Source organism: Jaculus jaculus, chromosome 5, assembly GCF_020740685.1.
Source record: "Jaculus jaculus isolate mJacJac1 chromosome 5, mJacJac1.mat.Y.cur, whole genome shotgun sequence".
Classification (NCBI taxonomy): Eukaryota; Metazoa; Chordata; class Mammalia; order Rodentia; family Dipodidae; genus Jaculus; species Jaculus jaculus.
This window is the reverse complement of record NC_059106.1, coordinates 55,165,409-55,189,181: the sequence shown is the minus strand read 5'-3', so window position 1 is coordinate 55,189,181 and position 23,773 is coordinate 55,165,409. Positions and strand designations below refer to the sequence as shown.

General features: G+C 43.6%; 1 protein-coding gene across 2 annotated transcripts in view; it reads right to left on the bottom strand.

The window, feature by feature from the left end:
• Zbtb40 (zinc finger and BTB domain containing 40) overlaps positions 1-23,773 on the bottom strand; it is an 81,022-nt gene that overhangs the window by 38,153 nt on the left and 19,096 nt on the right. For both annotated transcript variants that reach the window (XM_045149427.1, XM_045149426.1), the window contains exons 2-3: positions 3,359-4,101; positions 2,406-2,539 (exon numbers count right to left, since the gene is read on the bottom strand). In XM_045149427.1, the coding sequence (XP_045005362.1) occupies positions 2,406-2,539; positions 3,359-4,034 (810 nt within the window). In that variant the 5' untranslated portion in view covers positions 4,035-4,101. The remainder of the gene's footprint in view (positions 1-2,405; positions 2,540-3,358; positions 4,102-23,773) is intronic.

The window sequence follows — 23,773 nt, the reverse complement described above, 5'->3', positions numbered from 1 at the left end:
ATCCACGCTCTCTCTCTCTCAAATAAATAAGTTAAAAAGAAAAAGTGACCAGATTATTCACTTTAAATATGTTATTTACTATGTACTAATCACACTTTTATAAATCTGTCCATAAGAAAGTATGGGGGGGCAGAATCTGATATAATATAGCAGTTCCCTAACTCTATAGTTAATTAACTTTTTTGTTATGCTGGGGCTCAAACCCAGGGCCTTACGCTTACTAGGCAAAAGCACTACCGTTAAGCTGCATCCTCAGCCCTCATATTTAATTTAATCTTACCTTTTTTGTTTATATTTATTAATTTATTTGAGAAGGACAGACAGAGAGAGAGAGAGAGAGAGAGAGAGAGAGAGAGAGAATGGGCGCACCAGGGCCTCCAGCCACTGCAAATGAACTCCAGATGCGAGCGCCCCCTTGTGCATCTGGCTAACGTGGGTCCTGGGGAATCGAGCCTCAAACCGGGGTCCTTAGGCTTCTCAGGTAAGTGCTTAACCGCTAAGCCATCTCTCCAGCCCTAATCTTCATTTTTAAAGTATTTGTTATCCTTTTCTTTCTGAAATTTTAAAATGATTTATAGACCATAACACAGTTTTAAATATAGCCACCGGGTAATTTTTAAAATTTTATTCTAGCCTCTAAAATAAAGGAAGAAATAACATAAGCCTATAATGATCACCAACAGTGAATCAGAGTTCTAAAGGAGTATTAAAGCTGTTGTCATCAAAAGATTAGAACAAGAAATGGGGAGAGGGAAGAAGGGAGAGAATGTTGTTGAATGAACCCCCATGTATAATGGATATTTTCTAAGTAACTGTTAGGTGGAAGGCACTTTTAGGCACCAGTGTTATTTAAAAAAAAAAAAGCAAAGCTTATTTTTTTAACTTTCTTTGTTTAGACTAGTATGTGAGTTGGAGTACAAATCAGTAGCAAAGGCCAGTAAGCTAGAAAAGGGAGGACTTAAGAAAGAAAGGGGAGAACTTAAGGGGATGGTATTATATATACGTAAGTAGATGAACAGATTACTGGGGGTACAATGGCCTAAGCAAGATCATGAGAAGAGATTGAGGCCAAAGGCAAGTAGAGGAAGTCTCAAGGGAAAAAATGAAAAGGTGTGTCTAGAAGTTATCAAGGTAACTGATGACAAAAATGATTGAACAGTTAAGAGAACATGCAAGTGCAAAAATATAAAACCATAATGTCCTTCGGTATTACTGGACAAAGAACACTAAAGATTTATGACCTGAAACCTCCCAGGAAAGCCATCAGGGCTAAACCAGCTGTGTAAAAAGCATATCACCCAAGACAACAATTTATGGTTACAGCTAACTATCGACTGATGTGGTTAAAAGCAATACTAGGTATTGAATTTGTTTTTTAAAAAGGAACCTGTGATGCATCAGGAAACAATGAATTGGAAGGCATCTACTGGTTGAATTAACAGTCCTTAACACTAAACTGCCTGCAGCAACAGGGGAGGACTTCCTCATCCCACACCCCATCAGATGGGCAAGCCTGCTGGGAGAGGAGGGCACCTCACTCTGCCCAAGCTCTGAGCAGGGAAAGCAGGCGGGGTCTTAGTGTGGAGCCAGCCATACAGGGTCAGGTGCTGGAGCACACAGATACGTCTGTCTCAACTGCATTTCTGCAAAACAGAAAAGGTCAGCTAAGAAGCAGAAGCATGACCATCTGGCAGTGTTCTGTCAGGTGATCCCTAAACATGTCTACACATATGTATGGTTTTCACCCTGCTGGGTGGCAGGATCATGCAGTGTGTAAGGCTTTAGCCAGAATGTGCGCTGGGGTAAGGGGAGGTAGCTCAGTGTTAGAACACTTGCATAAGTCATGGGAGGTCCTGGGCTCCATTCCTAGCACCACACAAGTTGGGTTTGAATTTTGGCTGAGTTTTCTCACCCATAAAGTAGGACTGAGAAATACAACCCATAACTTTTGTGAGGATTAAATGAGATAAATTTGTGTCAAGCTTAGCAAGTGAGTGTTAAATAAATGTTTCCCATCATGTTTTCATTCCGAAAGGTTAGGAATTATATTCCTAACCACTAAATGGCATTTGCTATGTAAGTTTATAACATTCTTTGTACATGTTTAAGTATCTGTTGTTCCCATCTCTGATATGGGGTCATCTATGACTACCATCTGCTTCATTTTCCCCTTGCTTAGTCAGGAAGGAATGTGTGATCAGTGAAGTATTATGGATCACAACTGTAGCAAGGCCAGACATTGTGATATATACCTATAATCCCAGCACTCACTGGGGAGCTCTGAGCAGAAGGATCATGAGTTTGAAGCCAGTCTAGGTTACACACAAGACTGTCTCAAAAACAAGTAACAACATGTACTCTTGAGAACACTAAACTAGAAACAAATGTAGCTCCAAGGCACCTACCTCCTTCTGTGGACCCTGAATTTCTGAGCATTCTTCCAGTCTTTTTAATAAGTCTTGGGTAACTAAGAGTGCATTTGCGAAGACACTCTCATTTTCAAGGAGAAAATTCAGCTGGTATGTCTTCCTCTCAAGCTCTGAATGCACAACAAAACAAACAGAACGCAGCTCTGTTACCTGAAATGACCAAAAAGCCACTGTAGCTGCTGAGAACCTGAAGTCTTTCTGCCCGCCCAGCACCAGTGCCAAGCAAGGCACTAGCACCCATCGCATGGCTGTCCCCTCATGCCCCCTCCACCTGGTGAAGGTAAGGGGCAGTTCTCAGAAGCAGGGATCGATGTTTCAACCTGTTTTTCTCATCTGTGGCTCACCTCGATTTTCAATTCCAAAAACCAGATAACTCTAAAAGTTGAATGCCCCAGTGAAGAGCACCGGGGCTTTTGTTTCCTACCTAAGAGAAACCTTGGAAAATTTATCAATAAAACAAAAAATTTACCAAGTGTGGGTGATGGTGCTCACCTGTGTAATCCTAGTAATGAGAAAGCAGAGGCAGGAGGATTACCTACCAGTTCAAAGCCAGCTGGTCCACATAATGAGTTCCAGGCTAGCCAGAGCTACACAGTGACACTATCTCAAAACAAAACAAAACAACAACAACAACAAAAAACCCCACAGGGCTGGAGAAACGGCTCGCCAGTTAAGGTGCATGTCTACAGCCGGCAGCTGCTGCAGCTGCCTAACAAAGTGGCACATGCACCTGGAATTCATTTGCAGTGGTTAGGGGCCCTGGCACGCCCAATCTTTCCCCCTCTCTCTTTCTGTGTGTCTCTCTACTTGCACATAAATAAAAAATTTTTTAAGTTAAAAAAGCCAGAATTTAATTTTAAAAATATCAGATGTAATAACTGACGATAAAGTACAGATTTCAATTCAATCCAAAATTAAGAGATTATTACCTGGTTCTGTGCTTGCCTCCTTTGCCTCAGGAAGTGTTTGTCCAACAGGAGAGGGGGAACGAACTTCTGCTATGTGAGGTGTCTTGCCTGGGCTCTCTGTGGGCCCCTGGCTTCCTGAAGCAGTGGGAGGGTCTACACTCATCTCCTGGGTAACCATGCAGATTGCTCCCTGTGTGTCAGCTTTCTCAGAAACCTCCAGAGTACAAGAGGGCTCCCCAGCACTCTCAGAGGAAAGGACTTCTTGAGGCTTTTCAGATTCCTTACCACACGACTCTGGGGACAGCACCGAGATGTCTCTTACTACCTGACCCTGGACAGAGCAGTTTACAAGGCTGGTCAGGAGATTTTTACAGCTAACAGCCACATCAAACATCTGCAGGCTGTCTGCTAATGAGATGATTTTGGAAAAGTTGTGCTTGCCCACAGGTAGCTTGCCAGTATACAACATTTCTAGCAAGAGGGCAAACTCCTCTGGGCTCACCACAGAGGCATCTATGGAGATGGTGTCTGTATTATCCAGGAGGGTTTTGAACAGGAGGCTGGCTGCGGCCAGCACAAGCTTATGAGCCCTGAAGTAGATGGTGCCGATGGAGATGGTGCAATCACAGAACTGCTGCTCCTTGCACAGTGTGTACAGCTGCTGCAGCAGCTGCCGGCTGTAGTTAGGGAGCTCCATGGTGGTGGCTGTGCCCCTGGACTCTTCTTTCTCTCTCCTTTCAGAGTCCTCTTAGTAAGGATCAGTCCTAGAGAGACCAACACAATACAAGTTAAACCCACACACGCACAACGGGAGGCATTGTTGTGAACTGCTGAGTATACCAAAAGGCAGCTCACTCATTCATTCGACAAGTGTTGCTCAACAGGGTAGGGCAGAGTACCCAGGCTACTAAATTAACAGTAATGACAGTAATTACATGCTTATCTAGAGAGGGACTAAACTTAGTGCTTTGCATGGATGATCTCACTTGAGCCTCATGATGACCCTGTGGAAAAGACATCATTTCCTCCCTACTTCACAGATTGGGTATAAGTGTACAGGGTCCGAGAGAAGCAGCTGAGGGAAAGCAGCTATGAAATGAAATGGTCTACCATCACCATCCACTGAGCTCCAAGCTGCAGCAACTACCTACTGTATGATATTTCTACCCACAACCCCTCTCGGGTTGGAGCTGCTGGCCAACTGAGAGGGACAAACACAGACACACAAACTTCAAACACAGCATCTGTGGAGTGCTCAACCTGTCACAGCACCAGGCAGAGGGCATCATCCCCTCCCCTTTCATATATACCTGTCACTTGGTTCTTTATCTTCCCTTTCCTCTTCATCACTCCTCCGGGGCAAGGCTCTCTTCTGAACTCCCAGTGTTTACCTCCAACTACCTTCTCAGTATCTCCAACCAGAACCTAATGGCTTTCTGAAACTTGATGTCTCCAAACCCCTCCTGACATCTTCCCTACTTCCCAGAAAGTCTACCTTCTACCCTACAGGTCATCTTGGTGCCTATGTTTCTCATCTGTCTCCTTGACTAAGCACAAGCTTGCTGGGGGGAGGTCTTTCCATCTGCTGTATCCCAGTACTAGAAATTCTGCCCAGCATGCATATTGCTGCAGACCTGGCAGAGGAAACACTAGCCAGAGGGAAGCGCAGTGCCAGGGATTTGTAACAGCAACCCAAAGTGGGACAGGAGAGCCCAAGGAAAGCTGGGTGGACAAGGTAACAGCTAACATACATCTTAAAAGATGTACCCACACGGGAAGATAAGAAAGGGGAAGACAAGGCATCTGCAGGTAGGGAAGCCTGCAGGGGGCGCAAAGTAAGAAAGCAGATCTTGTGGGAACACTAGGAAGGGAGATTCGAAAAGTAAGCCAAGAGACAAGTCTGGAGAGGCAACCAGTTCAGGGCACAGAGGAATGTTCAGGCCACACACAGGAACTTGTATTTTCTCCTAAAGATAAGGAGAAACCATTGACTGATGCAAGTCACATGGCAAGATATACATTTTATTTTTTAAATATTTTATTTATTTTTATTTATGAGAAAGAGAGAGAGGGCAAGCCAGGGCCTCTAGTCACAGCAAACAAACTCCAGATGTATGTGCCACCATGTGCATCTGGCTTACATGGGTACTGGGAAATTGAACCTGGGTCCTTAGGTTTTGCAGGCCAATGCCTTCACCACTAAGCCATCTCTCCAGCCCAGATATGCATTTTAAATATGTTACTTCAGTGTTTTTTCTGTATTACCTGACAAAAATAATATTAAAGCTGGAAGACAATCAATGAGGGCTGCAACCAGAGATGGTTACAAAAGACGGGGAGTGGGAGGGGAGAGTCAAAATGATTTCGAAGGAATAACTGTCACAATTTAGGAACTAAACATGTGAAGAAAGGAGAGAAGCAATGCCCCAGGTTCCAGGTGTGGTGAGTGGTTTGCTGAGGGGATGACATGGATGTTCGAGTGGAGGCCAGACAACCTCAAGTGTTGTTCTTCAGGAACACAATCCACCATTAAATTGTTTGTTTGTTTTGAGGCAGGGCCTCACTCTAGCCCCAGCAAGACACATAGACCTTCCTGTGTCCTCACCCCCAGCATTGGGGATTACAAACCACAACACCAGCCCAGCATTCTTATATGGGTTCCAAGGATTCAACTCAGCCCTTGTGTTTGCAAAGTACTCACACTTGCCAGGAGTGGTGGCACACGCCTTTAATCCAGCACTCGGGAGGCAGGGGTAGGAGGATTGCCATGAGTTCGAGGTTACTCTGAGACTACATAGTGAATTCCAGGTCAGTCTGAGCTAGAAAGAGACCCTGCCTCGAAAAACAAAAACAAAAAACAAGCACACTTTACTAGCTGAGCAATTTCTCCACCCCTTTTTATACATTTTCTGACCCACGAAAACAAAAATAAAAATATTTGTGAGTTCTGGCTTCCAGTCTTCACATGAAAGGCTTGGAATAACCACTGTCTTAACAACAATTCAAAAGCTTAGAAATTAACAACTCTTCTTTGATTCACTTGAGAAGAGATATCACTGTCTGTCTCTGTAAAATGGGTGACAGGCAGAAGCAGAGAATCTCCATTTAACTATCAGAAACCCAGTAGAAAAGCTTCCATGGGAACAAGTGCTAGGAACAAAATCCTAATGACGACTACTGTAGGCTGAAAGCACACACTTGCAGAGCCCGACCCTCTAGGGACTCAGGCATAGGGTCCCCCTCACACTTTCATGAAGGCTCTTACCTGGAGCTCTACTAGTTCCTCACAGGGAGTGGCACAAAGCCCTCTCTTGCTTCTTGTGTTTCTGGCAAGGAAGACAAAGGCAGCCTTTTGGAAACATGTCAGAGCACCGTTTGCAAAAAGGCCTTGCTTCAAGAGAAACAATTTGACCAGAGCCCACCTGCCAAGGTGTTATGAGAACCAGTGATCTGGAAAAGGGAATACCCAAACCCAGGTCTCTCTAGCCATTCTGTATCACCTGTGAGGCAAAAGGCCAGAGAAGCGCTAGTGAAGTGTGCAAACGCCCAGAAACCCGAGCGTAAGCATGGAAATACAGAAGACTTCCTCCCTGACTCCTCACCACTACTTCACTAACCACCTATTTACAAGCCAAATGTGAAAACACACTCCTGTAATCCCCTCACTGGGGCGGGGTGGTGGGACAAGTATCAGTAGTAGGTTCAAGACTGAAACACATACTGCGTTCCAGACCAGCCTGCCTCAAAGAACCAAAATAAACAAGACCTATTAAGTTGGTGTGGTGACTCAAGCATATAATCCCAGCACTTGGGAGGCTGATACAGGAGGACTGCTCTGAGTTTGAAGCCAGCCTGGGCTACACAGTGAGTTTCTGACCAATCTAGATTACAGAGTAAGGCCCTGTGTCAAAAACACACTCAGGAGGGCAGAGGTAGAAGGATCACCATGAGTTCAAGGCTACCCTGAGACTACATAGTGATTTCCAGGCCAACCTGGGCTAGAAAGTAAGACCCTATCTCAAAAAAAAAAAAAAAAAAAGCTGTTTATAGCAGCTCCTTTTATTCAATACAGCATGACTTTTCTTCAAAATGTATAAGGCATTCTGAAGGCAAAAAAAAAAAGTAAAAAGAAAAAACACAAGCAAGTATGCAAGCAATGGGGCAAGCAAGCAACACATCTAGGCTCAGATGAAGCAGGAACATCAGAATTATCAGAATAGGAATAAGAAAAAACATTGTGATTCACATGCTAAAGAATTTAATGGAAACATACAGGAATAGAGTATAAACTGATAAAGCTTATAAGAAAAAAAAGAAAAGAAATGCTGGAGGGAGATAGCTCAGTAATGTTTGCCTTGTAAGAATAAAGACCTGGACTGGAGAGATGCCTTAGTGGTGGTTGAGCGCTTGCCTGTGAAGCCTAAGAACCCTGGTTTGAAGCTTGATTCCCCAAGACCCATGTTAGCCAGATGCATAAGGGGACGCACACCTCTGGAGTTCATTTGCAGTGGCAGGAGGCCCTGGTGTGCCCATTCTCTCCCTCTCTCTCTCTCTCTCTCTCTCTCTCTCTCTCTCTCTCTCTCTCTCTCTGTGTGTGTGTGTGTGTGTGTGTGTGTCTTTCTTTCTCTGTCACTCTCAAATAAATAAATAAAAATGAACAAAAGAATTTAAAAAAAAAGAATAAAGGCCTAGTTTAACCCCCAGAACCCATGGGATTGATGGGATGTACTTGTTAACTCCAGTGCTAGGGAGGCATAGATAGGTGGATCCCGGGGCTCACTGGCCAGCTAGTCTAAGCTACTTGGCAAGCTCTAGGCCAATGAGAAAACTGGAGTGATCCTGCCTCAAACAAAGTGGAAGGTGAGGACTGTCACCCAGAAGTTGTCTTCTGACCTCCACACACACAGCAGCATGCACCTATCCATACTCACACACATAAACACACACACACACATATGAAAATATAAACCAAGATATATGTTAAAACAATATACACAAAACATAATCAAATTTTAGAGAATCAAGTACAGTCAGGGGAACAAAAAAAGCGAACATACTTTCTTAATTTTAGAAATGAAAGCGAAAACATCACCATAGAAGGCCAGTACATTAAGAGGATAAGAACATTATGAATCACTCTATGCCCACAAGCATAAATAACCTAGATGAATGGTGCAACCCTGATGGCATGCTCTGTGACAACTCACACAAGAGACAATCTGAAGAGGTCTACATTTGTTAAAGACTTAGAATGAAAACTAATTCTCCCAGAGTGAAACAACAGGGCCGGATGAGTTTCGTAGTGAATTTAAGGGCTACACTCTACTCATGTTCTACTTTTTCCAGAAGAAAGAAACACAGGGGTTACTTCCCAATGCATACACTCTTCTCAAGCTCACACAGAACATGACCACCACATTCTGAGGCATAAATACGCAAATTTTAAAGAACAGAAATCAGGGCTAGAGAGATGGCTTAGCGGTTAAGGCACTTGCCTGTGAAGCCTAAGGACCCAGGTTTGATTTCCCAGGACCCATATACTCCAGATGCACAAAGTGGTACAAGCATCTAGAGTTTGTTTACAGTGGCTAGAGGTTCTGGTGCACCCATTCTCTTTCTCTCTCTAATACATAAATAACAATAAAATAAAACAGGATAAAAAACAAAAGGCACATAAAAGGACTTTTATCAAAATACACAAAGTACTCTTAAACCTCAACAATGAGGTCTGGGGAGATGGCTCAGTGGATAAAGTGCTTGCCACATAAGTGTCAGTACCTGAGTTCAGATCTCCAGAAGCCACATTAAAAAGCAGGCACCGGAAATCCCAGTATGCCTACAGTAATTAACAACAGAGGCAAAGACAAGAGAGTTTCCTGGAAGCTCATGGGCCAGACCCTCTGCCTCCAAAAGAGTGGAAGGTGACGACAAACACCTGAAGTTGTCGTCTCAGCTCCACAGATTGTGGAATAAGCACACTACGCAGACAACAGGAAGACCAGTGATGGGGGTGGAGAATGAGCCAACAAAATGCAGAGGACTTAGTTCTGTGTGAATGTACAATGGCAAGTATATGTTACTGTATGTCAAAACCTACAAGTGCCCAATACAAAGAGTGATACAAACTGCTGGCTTTGGACAACAAGGATGTGTAGAGGCTGCAGAGATGGCTCGGCAGTTAAAGGTACATGCTTGCAAAGCCTGATGACCCAGGCTCAATTCTCCAGTACCCAAGTATAAAGCCAGATGCACAAAGTGGCACATGCATCTGGAGTTCACTTACAGTGGCAGGGACCCTAGCGAACCATTATCTTTTCTCTGTCTTTCCCTGCCTTCTTGCAAATAAATAAATAAATATTTTTTAAAGGGTGTGGAATACAAGCCCATGGAATCAGAAAGGTGGGCTGCTGGCAGTGGGGAAGTACGAGCTGTGGAGACTGGAGAGCACATGGAAGCTCTCCGTTCTTTCTAACCAACTTTGCTGTGTACCTGAAACTACTCTCAATAACAATTCTGATAAATAAATTTTTCTTAAGAACATAGAATTTTGGGCTGGAGAGATGGCTTAGCAGTTAAGGTGCTTGTCTGTGAAGCCTAAGGACCCAGGTTCAACTCCCCAGCAAGCCAGATGTACAAGGTGGTGTATGCTTCTGGAGTTTGTAGTGGCTGGAGGCCCTGGTATGCTCAATCTCTCTCTGTCTCTATCAAATAAGTAAGTATTTTTTTTAAAAAATAATAAAATTTAAAAAAAAAGAATATAGAGTTTTTCACCCCACCCCTCCCAAGTCCCACCAATAACATGGAAGCTGACTAGTGATTTGAATGTAAAATGCTCCCCAAAGACTCATGTGTTGGAAATCTTAATTCCCAGTTGGTGGTGCTGTTTAAATTGTGGAATCTGGGAGGTGAAGCCTTGCTGGAGGAAGTGTGTCACTGGGGGCTGGAGGCTGGCCTTGAGGTTATTATTACAGCTCATCCCCACTTGCCGTTCTAGCTCTCTACTTCCTCCCTGTGGAAATGACCATGCGATGGCGGATGTCTTCTCCTGGCAGGCTTTCCTCAACATGAAAGAAACTTCCCCTACAAACCACAAGCAGAAATAAACCTTCTCTTTTCCTCAGTTGTTTCTGGTAACTAATATGCTACCATTGTTGGACATTCATTAACACATAATTGGTCAGTTTGCTCAAACAGAATCTTTGGGACTATTTAGCCTTACCATTTAGGTATAGTTTGTTTTAATATCTGTACTATAAAAAGGCATATAGCTTGGTGTGGTGGTGCAAGGCTGCAAACCCAGCACTGAGGGGGCTGAGGCATGATTGCTGTGAACATGGGGCTAATCTGGTCTACACAGAAAGCACTCATCTAGCCAGAGCTACACAGTGAGACCTTTTCTTAAAATAGCTAAGTGAGGGCTGGAGAGATGGCTTAGCAGTTAAATGCTTGCCTGTGTAGCCTAAGGACCCCAGTTCAAGGCTTGATTCTCCAGGACCCACATAAGCCAGATGCACAAGGTGACACATGCATCTGGAGTTTGTTTGCAGCGGCTGGAGGCCCTGGCACGCCTATTCTCTCTCTACCTATCTGCCTCTTTATCTATTGCTCTCAAATAAATAAATAAATAAAAATATTTTAAAATAGCTAAATGAAAAATGTCACATGTATTGTAAGTAGGTGAACAGTCCTCAGAGCTAAGTGACTTGCTATGACAGCAGCACCAGCAGCAAGAGCAGGACAGAATTTGTATCTATCTCATGAAACTTAGGGAAAGAAAAAAATTCAAGGATATTTAAACATTATAAGTATTAACTATAGGATTTTGTGGCCAGAACTATATAGCATTTCCATAAACAACTAAGTGAAAATAGAGTAATTTGAAGAATAATCAACTGGGCAAGGAAAAAAATCCAACCAAATTCTATGTCTTGCCAGTATACAGATATTAACAATGTGGTAATAAATTTGATCAATAAAAGGAGAAGATAGTTAAAGCCAAAACATTCAAGGACCGGTAAGGGACATGTAGCGAATATAAGTTGGCAATGTTAAATTCTCAAATTTACTATGATTAACAGAAATACTAAAGAACGAAATAATATTAAAGAACAGACCTGCAGCAAAAGGCGCACTGTGGTTATGATTTAAGTGGGTCTTTTACTACAGACACACAGAAATACTGGATAAAAATCCATAAAAAATGTTTTAAAAATACATAGTCAAGTTAAAGAAAAAATCCCCATGCACCTAAAATGAAAGAGACATCACTATCAAAGCTAGAAGAATAAGTGGGAGCTGAAACTACAGTGGCCCAGATGAGTTTCAAACCCTGTACCGGCCCAGGCTTGCAGGATGGTACATTAATGCCCTCATGAAGACCAGAGAAGCAGCTTGTAACTGAAACCACACACAGAGACCATGGCTCGGTGCCCACGCCTCCTGGGTGCACAGCTAAAGCCCCTCTGCTTGCAGCTCATGGGGTGGACCACAGCTGATCGGGAGTCCTGAAGTAGGGAAACGGGCCATAGGAGGTCTGAACTGCAGGCCTCTACCACACAGAGATGTAGAAACCAAATTCCCATTCTGTATCACACAGGAAACCCAAGCTAAGAAATTAACAAAAAAAACTTGTCTCCAGTATGCATCAGAAGAAACTGGAGTACTTTCATAGCCCAAAGCATGGAGACTCACACAGGGAAAAAGAAAAACCCAGCAAAGAGGCTCACGGTCACAAACCATGTAAGGAAGACCTAAATGTGAAGGGTAAAGCCATGCAGGGCAACAGAAGAAAATTTCAGAGGACTTGAAACAGGGGTAGGAAAAGACTTCTTTTTTTTAATTCTTTTTTTGTTGGAAAAGACTTCTTAAATAGTGCCTGAAAAGCCATGTATTAAAATAACTCTGTAGACAGATTCACAAATGGGAGATATTTGCAAAGTTTAGAAGCATAGAGGAACTTAAATCTAGAAAATATAAGAAATTCCAAGAATGCTTAGAAAAAAACTTAAAACCTGTTGAGGGGAGGGGAAAAGACAGACAAACTGGCCAACAAGTAGTAATAATGGTTGTTAATAGTCACTGGTATTTATTTGATACTATTACACTGAATGAGACCAACATTGACATTATTCCCTTCTAGTGGTAAAAAGACTAAGGCCCAGAAAGGTTGAGTAATGTCTTCAAGGTCAAACAGTAATGGTGGTAGGACATGGATTTTAATCTAAGGTATTATAGCTAGGTACATAAAGTGCGATAGCTATTCTGGAAAAGCAATCTGGCAATACTTAGTGAGGTATTTTGTACATGTACGCCTAGTAGCCCCGAAACAGCCTCCTGAATATATACTCTAAAATAGCATTCACACGTGCACTAGGACATGATGCTCACTGAAGCAGTGTTTGTGGTGGTACAGGTGAGAGGCACTCTACATGTCTATGGCTAAAGGACCATACAAGTAAAACCATAAAGTGTACACTGTGGAATATGGGGCATTTGACAGGAAAAACATCCTGCTATTCAGACAGAAACAAGGACGCACCTTAAACACCCAGGATTGCATGAAAACAAAAACACAAAATAAAACAAACAACAACAACAACAAAACCCAGGGCTGGAAGGATGGCTTAGTAGTTAAGGTGTTTGTCTGCCTGCAAAGCCAAAGGACTCAAGCTTGATTCCCCAGGACCCAGATTAGTCAGATGCACAAGGAGACACAGGCAGATGGAGTTCCTTTGCAGTGGCTGGAGGCCCTGGCATGCCCATTCTCTCACTCTCTCGTTCTGTGTTAAAAAAATAAAATAAAATAGGGGCTGGAGAGATGGCTTAGCAGTTAAGGTGCTTGCCTGCAAAGCGAAAGAACCCAGGTTCAATTCCCCAGGACCCACATAAACCAGATGCATAATGGAGTGCACACGTTTGGAGTTCCTTTGCAGTGGCTGGAGGCCCTGGTGTGCCCATTCTCTCTCTCTCCCTCTTTCTCTCTTTCAAATAAATAAATAAAGCTAATCATATTTTTAAAAATAAAATAAAACAAAATAACCTAACCAGATCTATACATAACACTATGACAGAAGTTACAAGCACATATAATGACACCACATGTTAGTCAAGAGTATATACACAAAGACAATTTACCAAATACATTATAGTGGGTGCTTGTACAGCGAGAGAGAAACCACAACAAGAGCTAGGGGTGGGCTGGAGAGATGGCTTAGTGGTTAAGCGCGTGCCTGTGAAGCCTAAGGACCCCGGTTCAAGGCTCGGTTCCCCAGGACCCATGTTAGCCAGATGCACAAGGGGGCGCACGTGTCTGGAGTTCGTTTGCAGTGGCTAGAAGCCCTGGCGTGCCCATTCTCTCTCTCTCCCTCTATCTGTCTTTCTCTCTATGTCTGTCACTCTCAAATAAATAAATAAAAAACGAACAAGCCGGGCGAGGTGGCGCACGCCTTTAATCCCAACACTCGGGAGGCAGAGGTAGGAGGATTGCCATGAATTCGAGGTCACCCTGAGACTCCATAGTGAATTCCAGGTCAGCCTGGGCTAGAGTGAGACCCTACTTTGAAAAATCAAAAAAAAAAAAAAAAAAGCTAGGGGTGATAAAACAAGAGGAGCCCTACTCAGACAAATACTAAAGCATCAGAGAAGAGGCAGCTCCCCAACAACACCCCCCAACAGAAGAAAAACATAAAAGAACAGGTTGTATGAAGAAATGAGCCATGCAGCATCACCATGAAGGAATGCAGTACATGCAGGAACCAGGCAAAACACAAACCTTTCCTAATTCTCACCTACTGATGCATTACAAAGACCAGACATAGCCAAGAGAAAGTAAGTGGCTTTGAAGAGAAGCCCAAGCAAATTGCCCAGAAGGCAGCAGAGCTTACAGGAGGAAAGCAAAGCCAAACTCAGGGGCATGGACCACAAGGAGAAGGCTGGTCCCACCTGGCAGGTCTTCCAGGTAGAGGCAATAAAGGGAATATGCAAGAGATGCAATCTGGAGACACCACATCTGAATTTTCTGAAATTATAGACAGTCATGAACCTTTACAATGAGAGTTAAAAATATCACCAACACAGAAAGAATTTAAGCAAACCAAATGATATCATGAGAATGACAAATAGGATACAAGCTTCTCATTAAAGCCACCTGTCAGAAGAACTACAGGACTATTTTTCAAAGCTTAAGGGATATAGCAACCAAGTACATGTAAGACGGTAAACGACCATCTGAGATGAGTTTCAACTTAAGAGATTCATAAGACTGTCATCTAGAGAATTACTGGAAGAGGGAAAATAAGCCAGAGAGGAGGAATGATGTGTAAGGAAAAAAAAAAGCCACAATTCATAAGCTTCATACCCGCTAACTTAGTTAAGACAAAAAGGACTGATAACCCCAATGTTGTAAATACTGAGTAACCAGAACTCTCTCATATGGATGGTGAAAGTATAAACTAGAACTACTGGAGAAACTGCACAATTTCTTCTAATGAAGAATAAATTATGTAAGCAACATGGGTGAATATTAAAAATGCTATGTCAGAGAAACAGACACAAGAGGGTACATACCACAGTGGCCAATGCTCAGGAAACACAAACACAGGCAAGCTAATCCTTGATAAAAATCAGACTGAGGGCTGGAGAGATACTTAGCAGTTAAGGTGTTTACTAGCAAAGCCAAAAGATCCAAGTTTGATTCCCAGTACCCAGGTAAAGTCAGACGAACAAGGTGGTACATGTGTCACGTTTATTAGTAGTGGCTAGAGGCCCTGGTGTGCCCATTCTTCCCCTGCCTCTGATCTGCCTCTTTCTCTCTCTCAAATAAATCAATAAATAAAATAAATCAGATTGAAGTCATACGGGACTTGCAGAAAGAGACACAAGGAGAACTCTCTAAAAATGGAAATGTTCTAGACCTTACTTTGGGTGGTGGTGTTTGTCCTCTGTCCCCACCCCCTTTCTGCTGTGGATAGAATCCAGAACCCCAAATGTGCTAGACAAGCACTCTCTACCACAAAGCTACACCTCCAACCCCCCCCCCCCCCAGTGAATGGTGGTTCTAAGAGTAGGTATCTGTCGAGAATGCATGACCCATATACCTCAACGGGGAGGAGGCAGGTCATGGATGAACCTCATAATGGTACCAAATTGACTGTATTCACTGAGTACAAAACTAATAAATAAGAAAATAAAAAAATGTAAAAAAAAATTCATCAAGTAGAGAATATTTTAGATCACTAATAAAGCCAGGTATAATATAGTACACAACTGTAATCCCAGCTATTTGGAAAAATGAAAATGAAGAATCTTGAGTTTAAGACTGGCCTTAGCTACCTAGTGAGTTCCAGGCCACCCTAAATGACATAATGAAACCCTGTCTCAAAAAATGAAAGGGAGCTGGTGTGGTGGCACATGCCTTTAATCCAAGTACTTGGGAGGCAGAGGTAGGAAGATCACCGTCAGTTTGAGGACACTCTGAGACTACATAGTAAATTCCAGGTCAGTCTGGGCTAGAGTGAAACCCTACCTTGACCTCCCCCCCCCCCCAAAAAAAAAGCAAAGGCAGGCTGGGTGTGGTGGTGCACTCCTTTAGTACCAGTACTCGGGAGGCTGAGGTATGAGAACCACTGTGAGTTCAAGGCCAGCCTGAGAGTACATAATGAATTCCATGTCAGCCTGAGCTAGAGTGGGACCCTAACTCAGAAAGAAGGAAGGAAGGAAGGAAAGAAGGGAAGGAGGAAGGGTGGAGGGAGGAGAAGAGGAAAGAAGGGAGGGAGAAAAGAGGGAGGGACTAAAGAGATCAGGAACTGGAGAGACAGCTCAGTGGTTAAAGACACTTGCTTGCAAGACTTGATGGCCCAGGTTTGACTCCCTCATACTCACATAAATCCAGATGCACAATGTGGCACATGTGTCTGGAGTCCATTTGCAGTGGGAGGAGGCCCTGGCACACCTATACTCTCTGACTCTATGTCTCTTTCTCCCTCTCTCTGTCAAAAAAATAAGTAAAAGTATTTAGAAAAAGAAAAGAAGAAGAGAAAGGCAGGGTTAGAGGGATGGCTCAGTGGATAAAGCACTCTCTGCTCCAGCCTGAGCTCAATCCTCAGACCCCACGTAAAAAGCAGGAAGCCATGGTTAGCTTCTATAATCCCAGCGCTCTGATGAGAGGGGAAAGTAGTTGGAGACAAAATTTTCCTGGAAGCTCTTGGTGAGCACAGCAAAAAGAGCAACAGAAGAACAAGTACAAGGAAGCTTTCCTCAAATGAGATGGACAAGCTGAAAGTTATCCACTGACCTCCACATGCACTGTAGCACCCATGTGTGCGTGCACACATGCGCGCGCGCGCACACACACAATTTATGTAAGCACTGACATGTAAGGACAGAAGGAAATGGAAGCTAAGTCTGGGGGCACAGGTCAGTAGTAAAGTGCTTACTTGCCTGGTATGCATGAGACCCTGAGTTTGGTCCGTAACAATGAACAAAAAGGAAGGGCATAATAGAAGTGGAATCAGTGTTTACATAAGAGAGGTATAAAAGAGAGTAAAGAAAATGTGGCTAATCCAGTAGCAGGTGCAAAAAAAGGAAGAGTAGTATAATAAATAAAAAACAAATTAAGAGCTAGAGAGATGGCTTAGCAGTTAAGGCACTAACCCGCAAAGCTTGAGGACCTATGTTCAACTCTCCGGGTCCCATGTAAGACAGATGCACATGGTGATGCAAGTGCACAAGGTGGCACACATGTGTCTGGAGTTTGATTACAGTGGCTGGAGGCCTGGTACACAAATTCTCTCTCTCTCTATCTCACTCCCGCTCATAAACAAAGGAGGGGGACAGTCAGTTGGGCTTGCCTCAAAAGAAAAAAAAATTAAGCTGGAAGAAATAAATCCAAAAGCATCAATGATCACAATACATATAAGAAACTTTCGTGCTGAAAGACAGAGATCCTCTGCTTGGACTTTTTAAAACCACACTTCACACTGTGATTCTTTGTGTGGGGGTGTGTTTATACTTAAAATAGTGTTAAGTATGTAGTAATAAGCACAATTATGTGTTAACTGCTATTACTGTCACCAAGAGAGGCTGTGAAAGCACATTCATTAAACAGTTTTCATTAAACTTCATTAAACATCTGACTTATGCATCTACCTGAAAATAAAACAATTGAACTACATAATCTTTGCAGACCACTTTCTGGCACAGAATTCTGTTACTAAGTAAATACATGTGATTGTGAAGGATAAGCAGTGACTGGGAGCTACAGAAACAGTGCAGAGGCTCAGCTATACTTTGCTGATCTCACAACTGAAATGCCAAGATTTCTAACACACTGTTTTTGTACATAATGCCCTTTGCAAGGAAATTAAATGGAAGAGAGCAAGAACTGAACACCAGGTGAAAAGTAGTGAAAATAAACATTTCAGGGGTAAGAAACTATGATAGAACACTCTATGTTGAAACCTCCAAATCCTGTAGATTGACTCATAGAAGCAGCCTCAATTATGTTATTAAGCACTTACTGAAACTGCTAGGCTTGGGAAAACTGTCAAAGGTCCCGTGGGGAAAACGTTTAAGCAACAAAAAAGAACACCAGAAAGAGGGATGCTCCTCAAAGGAACAATATTAAAGCCTCAAGAAAGAGTATACTATACAGAATAAAGACACTCCGACAGAAGAAACTTAATTGGCTGAACCAAGTGCTGTATAATGACCCAAAACGCAAATGGGAATTCAACACAAGGCAGAAAACTAGGCCAGCTTTCTAAAAGGAGCACAAAGACTATTTATTTATTTAAATTTCTATTCTGACTACTTCCAAAAAGGACTCGGAAGTTTAGAAGTTCTTTAAGTTACAAAAAGCTCATAGACTGTCAATGAGAGAATTACCAGAAGAACAAAATGAACCGGAGAGAAGGGATAATGCATAAGAAAACAATAGCCAAAACAGCTAAGCTTCATATCCAGTGAGTTAAAATAAGAGAGAAAAAACAGAAAAAGGAAGTGGGAACTAAGTCACAATTTGTAGGAGCTGTGGAATCCTTCAATGAACAGGTCAGATTTACATTGCCAATGTACACTGAATTTTAAAAGTTGATGTTTTACAAGCCACAACTGTTGGCAAGTTCCCCAGTATGGCACTGAGGCAGTCCTTCACCGCCACTCACCACTCCTTTGTTTCTGCTGGCCTGCCCTGCCCCCATTTCCTGTACTGCTTTCCCCCTGAGTCTTCAGTGGCCATCCACACATGCTACCCAATAATTAATTATGGGTCAACTGTCCACCACTTTCTCAGCATACTGCTAGATCCATGTGGGAGCCAAGGAGAACATACACTAAGTTCTGTCTGCACAGTGAGCTGGTAGGAAAGTTCACCCAATGCTGGTGTGATTAAGAGCACTAGATCGGTAGGAGCACACAGCGAGAAAAAGAACAGGAGGGGAGGGAAAAACAAGCCCCCGTGAGCAACAAGGAAAGGAACAATTGCAGCTGGCACCTGCAAAGTAGGCATGATTTCAACAGAAGAGGGGCCCAGGTAAGGAGTCCCAGCCAGGGGACAGCGTGAGCCCCTTCCAGAAAAGACGCCCTCGGCAGAGCACCTGGGGTAGGAAAGACACTCTGTAAGTAGCCGCCCTGCTATTCAGGCACCACGCAAAAGGAAATGTGGACCAGACACTGAGCACAAGTATGAGCGCTTGTCTTCTGAGGGATGAGCTCCCCAAATAAGAAAGGCACAACTGACTACAGCCTCAGTTGTGAATGGATGCAAGAAAGAGTGGCACTAGGATGGGCCAACAGTATCCTACCCACACTGCTTGCCATTTGCCAGCTGCAGGTTTCAGGGCAAAGGCCAGCCTTGCCTCGGCTGGGTTCCAGTATTTCTCTATCCAGGAGAGACGAGCCATTCTAATTCTTGATCAAGAGTCCTCAATTCTGGTTCCCCTACCAATTCTGCCCCTTTCGTCTGGCACACCAACGTGCCAGAGATGGCTCACTCTACTCTGGCTTGATGAGATCTTACCTGTTTCAAGTGTTCCTTTGTTGTTGCTAGCGATAATCCCTATCTCCTCAATAACATCTTGACTTCTGTCTTGATGCCTGGGCTCTGCTGGAACCAGAGAGCTGGAAGGGACCTTAGAGAGCCCTTTTCATTGCTTTCCTGGAGCAGGAGTTCATTACTTTATCTATCACGTACTCCTGTCGCATGACCAAATGACCTTAGTCCAATCTCTTTCTTTTTAAGAGAGGAAACTGAGGTCCTGAGAGGCTGAGTTGCTCTCTGATCTAGTCTGCCTTAACCCTGTGGCTATTTAGTAGCTCACAAACAACCAGAACCAGGTGAAAGAACTGGCACTCTCAACATAATTAGAGCAAAGATCACACACTCCGAGACAAGAAATGGGGGATTTGCTACATACAAAAAGATGATTTAAAATGTAAGGTACCTAAGGAATCAGCTAAGTTAAAAGAGAACCCCTAGCAATTATTTCTGAGAATGCAAGGAGGATTGGTGAGGTTAGAAAAGGGTGACTGTAGCTTTCAGCAGGCCCAGATTTCTGAAGTTCAAAAGCAGCTGTCATTTCGTATCTTTTCTTACACTGTGTGCCTGATGGGCAGCTATGTGTAGTAAAAGGAATGCAGATTTTTGTGCATGGTGCTTATAGGCTCATAGCTGTCTCTTACACGTGTACTGTTGTTGTACTTCTGTAACCATCATGATCATCATCACTCCATCCCAGTTACTAGTCTAGCTTGGTTCCATTATTCTAGCTTAGGGTAATACCTGAGTGGCCAGTGTTAATTTCCAAAGTACACTCTCTGGTCACTGGGAATTCCAAAATGCCAGGAGAGCTCCAGAGAACACCAGCATGGAAGATTCCAAACAGAATGACTGAGGCATAATATGCACCTCTGGGGATTTGGGAGACTATCTTCTGACCAAGTCCGGAGCTCCTTTGATGAGCTTATTTACATACTCAATTTACATCTCAAGATCACATTTATTCTAGCTTACAGATGAAGACTGAGGTTGCTAGAGGTGTTAAACATCTTGTTAAGGGCTAAAGAGTAAGTAATAAAGAGCAAAGTCTGTACTTGGGCCCAGGTTTCTGTTACCAAGCCATGGGCTCTTTGCTCTACAATGGCAAGGCTTTGTTGATGCCCCTTGCAAAAGCTGGGCACTCATCCAGAAATTTAGCTGTCAACGCTGGGTTACTTTAACAGGAGCACCCCTTAGTCCCAGTCTGGGAAAATGGTCAGGGAGCCATTCACATCCATTGCTCCATCAACTCAAGATATCATATTTTCTTTCTTCCTTCCTTTTCTTTGCTTCTTCTATCTTCCTTTCTTTCTTCTTCTTCTTTTTTTGGGGGGAGGGTTCTGGGGGTTAAATCAAGGGCCTTATGCATATTAAACACATGCTATTCCACTGAGCTATAGCCCCAAACTTTGGCTTGAGATAGAGTATTGCTACATAGCCCAGGCTGATTTTGAACTCATAATGCTCCTCCCTCAACCTTTTAAGTGCGGAGATTACTGTCATATATACTACCATGCCTCATTACCTTTTCTTAATTACTCAACCATGCCCCAGCCAGCCCTAATGATAGCTTCATCTTTCTTGTCATATCCGTCCAAATCACTAAGATATTATTTATCAACAAGCCATTAACAGCCACGATAAGTACCATGTTTCTAATTTCTTTTTACCTACTATGTTAATACAAACAACCCAGTAAGACTTTTAAGCCCAATTTACAAATAAGGTCCTGAAAACAGAGACGTGAGGTCAGAGCCCAAGTAAACACAGCAAGTCAGTGTTAGAAGGGAAAGTGTCAACTCACCTGTTTGACCTTAAACACACAGCTCTTGTTATTCACTAGTGCAGCTTCTCAAACTTTACTGTGCAATAGAACCATACGGGGAGCTTATCAGCCTGAGGCCTGACAGTAGGCACCTCTAAAACACCCCAGCCCCAGCCACACAGCTGCTGCTCAGCTGTGCAGTAGCCAAGCATGAGCTGACTCCCCTCACCACAAATCACACTGCTCATACTAAGTATCAGCAGCACTGTTTGAGCAACTAAAGTCACCAGTTATCCTTCCTTCTGCACCTGCCATTGGGCTCCAGTCAAAACAACAAATTTCAGAGTGCTCTGAGAATGAATCTACAAAATATGGAGGGTTCTTTACGAGGCTGTATGCAAATAACTCTATAGCTCTTGGCATCAACCCAAATGCCTTTGGCATGCATTCCAACAACCTGGTCTTCCAAGGCCTCCAGCTCCCCTGGCCACTGCCAAAGTAACTAGATCCAACTGGGCTCTATCCCAGGTCAAGTTGCTCCTGACCTGGAAAGAAAGTGATCACCAGGACCTGGTTAGGCCTTTGAAGGGCCAAGGATGCCCAAGATGACCAATAAATAAATACATGTGCACTGAATTTGGTGAACAGATCATAGCTCCTGCCACTTTGTATGACCTACTGTGACATTTTCTTTCTAGACAGAATGCATGTGTCTCCCCCTTCCAGGCACACCCACATGCACACAAAACACAACTTCTCTTCAGAAGCCTCCCAATCCATCCCCCCCAAAAGCTGTTTGAAACAGCATTCATGACTACTTCTCTTTTGTCTGTCAAATCAAAACCTGGATACTAATACCACACGCTGCCTGACCTTCAATAAAACTGGAAGAGAGCCTGAGTATGGTGGTGCACGCCTTTAATCCCAGCACTTGGGAGGCCACCCTGAGACTACATAGTGAATTCCAGGTCAGCCTGAGCTACAGCAAGACTACCTCAAGCCCCCTCCACAAAAAAAAAAAAAAAAAAAAAAAAAAAAAAAACCCTGCAAGGGAAGCCAGATGTGGTGGCACATGCCTTTAATCCCAGCACTCAGGAGACAAAGGGAGGAGGACTGCCATGAGTTCAGGGCCACCCTGACAATACAGAGTGAATTCCAGGTCATCCTGGGGTAGAGTGAGACCCCTACCTCGGTGGGGGGTGGGAGGGCTGGAAGGGAAAGCATACCTTAGAGGATGCATTGAGTTCCAGGTCAGGTCAGCCTAGACTGAAGTAAGACCATACTTCAAAACAACAATTAAAAAATTTAAAAAACTGGGAGGACCTCAAAGGGTGTAACCCCAAGACCCCTCCCTATTCTGCTGCACCAGGTCACTAGTCACTTTATCTTCCTATAAAAGAAACCAGGTGCAGCTCCTGCTCATCTTAGTAGTGGTCCCTGCCGGCCCCCAAATTAGTCAAAGAAGCCAAACACATCCTCTGGGAGGAACCAGAGAGCATCTCACCTTCTACTATAAAGGCTGACTCCCACAGCCACTTGTTCACTCTGCTCCTAGGACCAGCCCCGCGGGGCCTGGCTGGTGTGTGTGATCCCCTTCCAGTCTGTGAAGCTAAATGACTGATAAATGGCTGTAGACCTCCCCTGTAACTGGAGGGTTTATGTGTTTGGCCATCTACAGAACCCCAGGGTGGGAATCCTTCCTCATCCAGGTGTGAGCAGGAGGCAATGAAAACATGGCTTTTGCCCAGTCTGCTGGTCCTGTTCTTTTTCATATCCTTGACTCTTTCAAATGCTGGTTACTAAGCTACCCACATCTCAATCACAGAACTAATGTCTGACATGGTACAAAGCTCTTTCCACATACTTTCTCATTTAATTTCATTAACATCCCTGTCAGGTAGACACCACACTATCCCCATTCTACAGACCAAGAATCTAGCATTTAGCCAGGCCATGGAACTTTCCAAAGAGCCTACAGCCACTAAATTTGAATGATGTGTTTGACTCCCTGTTCTTAAGTACTGCTTAGTTCCTCTGGCTGACAGGACTTGTAGGTTTTGGTAGCATTCACCAGTCCCTCTCTTGGGAGCAGCTGACTGCTGACTGGCCTGACATGAGTGCCTGTGTTTGTGTACCTTGTTTTTACTAGTCTTTGCTCGAAGCTGAACAGAGATGTGTAGGTAGGAAAGCAGAGGCCAGCTGGCTACCTGCCAACAGGCTTCCTCAGATGACTTGAACTTTATTTACCAGAAGGTCTAGTTTGGTTGCTGGCCCTGCAGAAAGAGAAGCCTATCCTTTCAAAGTCTCATAGTTGGCTGGAACTGAGATACATGCATAACTTGAAACTCAGAAAAAATGCAAATCAGGAGGTCAGTTCACTAAGTCATACTGGGAGATGTGCCTATTCTTTTGCAGTTATCTATGAAGACATTCAAGTGGCAGAAAGTCCCTTACCAACTGCAGAGGAGAGCAAAAAGGAGCTAGCTGTATGAGCCAGCACCCAGTGGAAGCCCATTACATGGCCCTGGCTGGTCAAGTAAATGCCCAGCCCCCATATTGAGCACATAGTTTGAGGGTCCAGGCATACCGCCAACAGACATTTTATCTTGCTCCTTCTACACCATGTTCCTGGACTCTA